The sequence below is a fragment of the Lycium barbarum genome, chromosome 5, assembly GCF_019175385.1.
Source record: "Lycium barbarum isolate Lr01 chromosome 5, ASM1917538v2, whole genome shotgun sequence".
In the NCBI taxonomy this organism is placed as follows: Eukaryota; Viridiplantae; Streptophyta; class Magnoliopsida; order Solanales; family Solanaceae; genus Lycium; species Lycium barbarum.
In genome coordinates this window covers 140,787,807-140,795,565 of record NC_083341.1, presented here as the reverse complement: position 1 = coordinate 140,795,565, position 7,759 = coordinate 140,787,807, and the positions used below count along the sequence as shown (strand labels likewise).

Here is a 7,759-nt window from a genome sequence, read left to right as displayed (position 1 = left end):
TTTTGGGCCAAGGCCCAATAGCGAACGAAAAACAGCCGCCGCAGTCCCTAAAACGGGCTGATCCATTTAATTTCCATCCTTTTTATCTTATTTTACTTTATGTATTTAGTTTGTATTATTCGACTAACCCCTTTTACTTTGTTTTGCTTTCTTAACTTAGATGAACTCTAATAAATTAGCGGGTTAGTTTTAGCAAAGGGTAATTAGTTCAAGAAAGACAAACAAACAATTCTATAAATTTTACTCTTTCTTTTTCTTTTCATGTTAAAACCATTTATAGTGTTTAATATTTATTTATTTAAAGATCTATTTGCAAAAAAAATAAAAAATGATTATATATATATATATATATATATATATATATATTTAAATGAAAGAAATTATGTTCTTCTTATCTAAACCTTCAAAATGTCATTAGTATGTAAAAATATAAAATCAAATATTACGTTTATAAATAACTCTTCAAAATTTGGAATCAATCGCACATCATTTTAGCTAAACATAATTAATAAAAATTAATGAAAAAGGAGGGAAATTTATGTTCTTTTTTTATCATAATTTTCTTCTAAAGAAAAAAATAAGTCTAAGCATTTCTATAACACTGTATTGATATAATATAAGTGTATTGATATAATATGAGTTTACTTAAGATTCACATTAGTTATTTTATATTTGTTCATGCTCTTAAAATCACAGAAAAGAATTATTAATATCTCTCCGTTTGGTTTGTTTCAAATAATTTATTAAAATACTGTACAAACCTGCGTCTTCTTCTATTTGTATATTCTATGCAAATCTTATTTTAAGAAGCATTACTATTTAAATCTTTTTAGCAATTTTATAAGTTTTATTCAAAATGACGTTTGAAATCTTCCTTTATATAAATTATTATATTTTCTCTAAATCTTATATCAAGCAATAGTTTATATTTTTTTTTTAAAATTTCAGTAGTATTTATAAGCTATTTTCTTTAACTTTAAATATTATATTTGCATCCCTAGCCTTAATTAATCAACCTAAGTTGGTCGGATAACCGTAAGTTAACGGATTCTAAAGGATGCCTAACCCCTTCCCTTTAGGATAATATAGAGCCCTTACCTAGAATCACACTGGTTAAGCAGACTATTAACGGAGGTTTAGTTTTAACTTTACCTTAGTTAATCTCTAGGTGTCCTAATTCACCATTAAATTAATTAGGTGGCGACTCCTTAAAACATAAATAAACTGGAATCACCAATACGTCATACCCCCTAAATCGACCCGGTTAAAATGGGGTGCGACAGTGTTTATATGATCTCTTTCGTTATGGCAGCCTCGTCGGCGTGCGTTTTGTATATGTGTTTTGGGCCGTTGCGCCATTTGGTAGCCTTGTCGGCTTTTGACATATTTGATAGCCTTGTCAGCTTTTGACACATTTGATAGCCTTGCCGGCTTTTTGATATATGTATATATATATGTTTGCGCTGAAATGTGTCTAATAAAGTTTGATATAGTTTGAGACGGCATATAGCAGTTATAGCCATATATGCTGTTTGTATGAGATTCAATTGAATAGGTGCGTCAGGGTGCCCAAGTAGGGCGCCAGTCACGGCCTACGGGGTTGGGTCGTGACAATTACTTCTCTATCTATCCCCCGAAAGTTACATTATAGCTATTTGAAAAGACAGTTTTTTTATGCTTAATATGAAGCACATACAGTACTCTCCAACTTGCACAAAAATCCCTTTTACACACCTTTTCTTTGTGCCTATCCTTTTACACACCTCTCTGAATTATTCCTTTGGTTGCTTTACGCGACCACTCTTTCTTGACACTAGCAGTCATAGAGGTATAGTCAGGGCCGGAGGGAGAAAGGGCCAAGGGAACCCACTTTGGCGGAAAATTATCCTGTTTATACATGATTTAAATTATTTTTTATGTATATATAGTAGACGTTGAACCCTCTTTGGCTTCTCCGTGTATTTACCTTTTCATATTTTGAACCCTTTTAGTGAAAATCCTGGCTCCATCACTGGGTATAGCGTCAAAAAGGTCTGAAATAATGTCCTTCAATTTGGAAGACCGTTTCTGCTAAATCTTCACTATAAGAACTTTCAGCCAATTATAAAAAAATAAAAAAAATAAAAAGAGAGAAGAAAAACATGCGAACCATGCACCAATCACAAAAAAGACAAAGAAGGATTGAAATGGATACATATATTCATATAGCTGCACTAATTAGTTCGGAATTGAGACTATTACATAAGCATAAGTCGATACACAATCAAGTTACTATGTTTAAACCTTAGCAGAATAATTTGTATGCAACTATACAGAGGGAGCAGTAAAGGAATTAACTCAAAAGACACGTCAAAACAATACACGTGTTTATTTGCTTGGACAATTATAAATATAATAATATATGCTTCAGACTAAACCAATAATGAAGTCCCGTTCATCTTTATATACATCAAGAGACCCCTAAATCTTGTGGAGAATGACATTAACTCCATGCTGTGGACGAAGCATAAAAAGCTGAACAGGAGAGTGAACGTAAGTTGGTGAAATAGTGAACATGTAACGTTGTAGAACCATCGAAAGAGTAACTTTTGCTTCAATCATGGCAAAGTTCAAGCCTAAACAAGTTCGAGGTCCATAGCCAAATGGCAAGAATGCTACTGGATTATTGTTTGTAGCTTTGACAACCCCTTCTGCAAATCTTTCTGGTTTGAAAACATGTACATCTTCTCCCCATATTTTTGGATCATGTTGAACCGCTAGTGGTGATATATAGAGTTGCATTTCAGGTGGTAAAGTTAGCTTCCCTAGCTGAACTTTCTCAACAACTTTCCTTTTGATGAATGGCACTGGAGGGTACAATCTTAGAGATTCTTCTAGAATCATGTTCATCTACATTGATAAGACAAAGTAAAAATTTCCGAGAGCATGTTTAGCTTGAAAAGCCAATAAGCATTACGCAATAAACAAAATTAATTTATAAATGCACAATTATGTATTTCAATTGAAACTGATATTAAGCAGTTGATGTGTAAGACATTTTTCTATTAAAATGACTAGGATGCCATGAGAATTATCAAAAACTAAAAACTAAAAAGGTCTTTAGAAGGAGAAGGATGAATGACATAAATAGAATGGAAAGGGTGTTAGGGGTTTTGTTTTGAGACGGGTATTTCATTACAAAAGATGTTAGGACTAAATAGTAAAAAACTTGTTCAAACAAAAGCACTAATAAGCAGACTTTTGGTTGATTTTGGTTTATAAGCACTTTGATGTTTAGCAAACGTATATAATCCAAAAAGTAATTATAAGTTGATAACTTACCCAAACTCCATCTTAGTATATACTTAATATGCTTGCGACATCTATAGAAATATGATTAATCCTAGATGCTTACGATTTTCAGTTTTGATAGGCCATCTGCAGTAGGAACTTTCCGGTCATATGCTTCAAGAACTTCTTTTCTTGCTTTTTCTTGCCAGTTCTTGTTTGTAGCTAGCAAGAAGATTGTCCATCCAAGTAAAGAAGTTGTTGTCTCGTGACCAGCAAAATAAAATGTCTTGCACTCATCGACTATATCTTCTACTGATATTCTATAGTCTTGATAAGCCTCTAAGAGTTTCCCAAGGAAATCACTTCCAAAGATATGTTCATCCCCGATCTTTTCCTGCTTTCTTTTCTTTATTATTTGAGTAATGCTGTCACGTATGCCCTGCTCGAGTTTCTCTGACTCTATTTCATCACAGCTTTTCCATATTTGACTACACAAAAGATAACAAGTATGTTGCATAATATCTTGCATAATTTGGTATTTAAGCTAAAAGCTTAAAATGCATGTTAAGAGCGCATTTGACTTAACTGATCAAAAGTGGTAGCTAAAAAGCATTTTTATATGCTGATCCTGTTTTTATAAATAAATATTCATGGATAGAAGTGATGATACTAATCAACACTTTTTATGAGAAATAGCTTAAATGCCCTTAAATCTATTTACCAAAAAATATAAATTTAAGGTATCTTTACATCGAAAAGGACAATAGCGGAAATGGAATGGAGGGAGAGTCCGGGGTTTTATTCTGGAAGGGTATTTCGGGGACTACAAAACAAACTAGGAATATAATAATATAAATTTTGTTTGGGCAAAGGTGCAAATATACCTCTCAACTTTGCGATTTAGAGCAGATATATCTCTCATTCCAAAAGTAGTGTATATATACCCCTGCCGTTACAAAATGGTGCAAATATACCCTTGCCGTTATAAAATGGTGCCAATATACCCTTTTCGCTAACGGAATTTAAAAAAAATCATTTAGGTTATTTTTTAATTTAAAAAATGTCATGTGACTTTAAAAAAGAAAAAAAAAGTCTACCCATTTTTTTTGAGTAGACATACTTTTGTAAAAACACATAGTAATTTTTTTCTGGTGGGTCGGGTCTGGTTCGTTTAGAAAAATATCTGTGTCTTTTAAAGAAATAAGTCTACCCATTTTTTTAAAAGATCCGGACCCAACCCACCAGAAAAAAAATTACTATTTGGCTTTAGAAAAGTATGTCTCCTAAAAAAAATGGGTAGACTTTTTTTTAAAGTCACGTGACATTTTTCTTAAATTAAAAATAACCTAAATGATTTTTTTTCAAAATCCCGTTAGCGAAAAGGGTATATTTACACCATTTTATAACGGCAGGGGTATATTTGTGCCATTTTATAATGGTAAGCTTATATTTACATCACTTTCGTAACGAAGGGTATATCTGCTCTAAATAACAAAATTGAGGATTATATTTACACCTTTCCCCATTTTGTTCAAACGAAAAGCGCTTATAAATGGAAAATTCACAAGTTAGGAGTGACCAACTTATACCTTTGACTGAATTTGGCTTATAACTCTTTTAGTGTTTATTAAGGGGCGAAAATGATTTTCGCTCCCCAACTTTGCTTTAAAGATCAAACTCCCCCCTCAACTTTGAACAATAGTCATTCTCCCCCTTTAAACCTATGCAATGTCTATTTCATCCTTATTATTTTCAATCCTCCATTTATATAATACATTTTTATATTATATGTAATATATATTTTTTTAACTTAGGTATTTATAAATTTATTTAAATTCATTAACATATTAAGTGGAATAATACTTTTATGAATTTGTCACGAAATCTAATGCTATTTTTTATAATTGTTAGCTCAATTTTTTTTTTTTTGGTAACTGGAAATTTTATTATCAAAGTATAGTAGTAATATTTATAAATTATTTTTACATATGCATTAAATATATGTATTTATAAGCATGTCTATGTATAATTAAATTTAACGTCTCTCTTATTCTCTATTGTCCATAAAAATAAACAAGTTTTGGTTGTAATTAATGGAATATTTCTTAAATTATAATTTAAAATTCATTTACAATATAAATAAATAATTTTTAAGAGTTCGTCTCTATTGTATATATATTTTTTTGTATTAGTTGCATTAAAATATATTTATAAAGTTATTATTACTTGTTATTTTCAGTTATATAAATAGATATTAGAGTTTTGATTGTTATTAATAAAATTTATTGTTTTATTCTGCTAATTTATTTCATTATAAAACATTATTAACTTATATACTCAATTAATGTTTTCCACTTTTTTTCACACAAAAGATAATATTTATTTTTTATAGGAAATTTGTTACACATATTAAGAAAAATGAAGAATATCTTGATTCTAAAAAGTAAAAAAAAAAAAAAGACAAAAGTTGATAATGTAAGGATAAAATAGAAATTTTAAAAAGTCAATTAGAATAAAGGGAGGAGAATGACTATTGTTCAAAGTTGAGGGGGGTTTTGATTTTTAAAATAAAGTTGGAGGGTGTAAATGATTTTCACCCGTTTATTAAGTGCATAGATAAGCCAAAAAGCCCAATCAACTTACAAATTTACCTCAAGACTTCTTAGCTTTTCATTTTAAAAAATTCGATTATGAGATACAGCAATAAGTCTATGAACATCTAGTGGAGGGACACACCTGATACCAGGCAATCTGATTTTGTGAGCATTTCTTGAAACTAGCAAAGCTAACTTCATCAGCATCTGAAATATATTTTTTCCTTCTAAGTAACTACTTCCAAATGCTGTCCTTGAAATGATCTCTGATGTTAATAGCCTAAACTCATCAAACACTTCAATTTCTTTATTTTCATAAATGTTCCACCTTTCCAGCATTTTCTCACAACTCATCATCATCACTGGAATCATATTCTGCATTCACAAGCATTGTTTTAAAAAATTAGCACTTGGAGAAACAGATAACAAAAGGCATAATTTTGTTTCAAAAATTGCATAAGAATTTTACTTTTAGGCTTTCTCCATGAAAAACATGGTTGGCTAGTTTTCGCATTTTTGCCCATTTTTCGCCTTTAGATGACGAAACGCCGTCTCCTAAAAGCTTCTTGGAAAAGCCTTCAAGATCTATTTTGGGAAAATTGTTGTTTCTATTGCTCAGTATTTCTTTGAGAAGTTCTGGTTCAGTCACTACTAGTTCAGGTTGCACTCCATACCAGTAGAGAAAATTTGCCCCTGTAATGCGACCAGAGAAACAGAGAAAATATAAATTAGCCTTTTCTTATTCCAATTCTTTACACCATATAAGGAAACAAAAGGATTTAAGATATATAAACTGACAGTGTAAAGAATTTCTTCTGCTATTGGCGTGTTTAACCTGTGATGGGAGGTTACGTATCTTTTTTTTCAGGTTACAATTAATGCTTATCAAAAGATTTACTTGTAATTACCTTATAAATGATTGAGTGTGTAAATATCTTTTACACCATCATCGCATAGAACTTAATCTTGAAACAAAAAGGTAATGAGAGAAGAAATAGTCTGACAATCTTTTAGTTTACCGTATAGCTTCGTCCAAGAAAATATATGAGGTAGAATTCTTGGAACTATGTCATGTGACAAGTGATCCATGGCTTTGCTTATGGAGGCCTTTCTCATTTCCACAATATCTATAGTGTTTCCATGTAGGAACTTGTAAGGGGGACCTTGTATACCTTGAGATTTCATCAGAAATTGTACATGAAATGGAGTCCACCATAGCTTCTTAAAGATCCTAACAAGGATCACTGACAAAGAAATGAAAAGAAAACTAGCAACAATGCTGATCATCATCATATGATCGAAAGATGTTTGAGTTTTTTTAATCCAAATATTGGATGGACATCATGAGCGATGTTGGTTTTCTAATGTCCTTGACTAAGGTTGAGCATATTAACTCGAATTAGAGGACAAATAAATTCAGATACTGGTTTTGGCTTCATCAATAGCATTTCAAATTGGCAACAAAAAATTGGATTAATCGTACATTAGCTATTGTAATATCTAAGATCACCATTCTTGTTTTGCTCTTGACAAAGATTTGAGATCAATAGACGGTGTGGTCCACGAAAGTTAAGTGGTCCATGAAAGTTAGTCCATGAAAGTTAAGGCATCAGCAATGACTACAATGGATTATTTTATGCCAAAACACAGTACAATAATTCCATATTATAAAGAAGAGATTGAAAACGAGAAGTCTCAAGGCAAGTGTGCCAAATCTTTTCCTAGTACATGTTGGAAATCTTACGGAAAATACTTTAACACGAACACGTGTAGGGACTTTTCTTCATCACGAACACTTGTAGGAACTTCTTTTACACTTGAGGAAAATGCTTGATCACGAACAATTGTAGAGAATTCTTCGTAGCTTGAGGCATGCCAATGGCACTGTCCTTAAG

At 31.3% G+C, this 7,759-nt stretch overlaps 1 protein-coding gene across 1 annotated transcript; it reads right to left on the bottom strand.

Annotated features, from left to right (window-relative positions):
* Nucleotides 1-1,758: 1,758 nt before the first annotated feature.
* Nucleotides 1,759-7,297, bottom strand: LOC132642850 (cytochrome P450 CYP749A22-like). Its single transcript, XM_060359876.1, has 5 exons — nt 6,884-7,297; nt 6,334-6,557; nt 6,007-6,239; nt 3,395-3,758; nt 1,759-2,889 (listed from the first exon to the last, which is right to left on the bottom strand). The coding sequence occupies exons 1-5, from the start codon at nt 7,155-7,157 to the stop codon at nt 2,461-2,463; spliced, it is 1,524 nt and encodes a 507-aa protein (XP_060215859.1). The 5' UTR covers nt 7,158-7,297; the 3' UTR covers nt 1,759-2,460.
* Between the last annotated feature and the right edge of the window lie 462 nt (nt 7,298-7,759).

Bases quoted from the DNA above. Each gene is read 5' to 3' on its own strand.
- LOC132642850 (XM_060359876.1), bottom strand. From the start codon at position 7,157: ATGATGATGATCAGCATTGTTGCTAGTTTTCTTTTCATTTCTTTGTCA. The intron at 6,240-6,333 runs GTAAAATTCTTA...TTGTGAATGCAG, and splicing joins TTCATGGAGAAAGCCTAAAA to AATATGATTCCAGTGATGAT. The intron at 2,890-3,394 runs GTAAGCATCTAG...TTATCAATGTAG, and splicing joins GCCTATCAAAACTGAAAATC to ATGAACATGATTCTAGAAGA.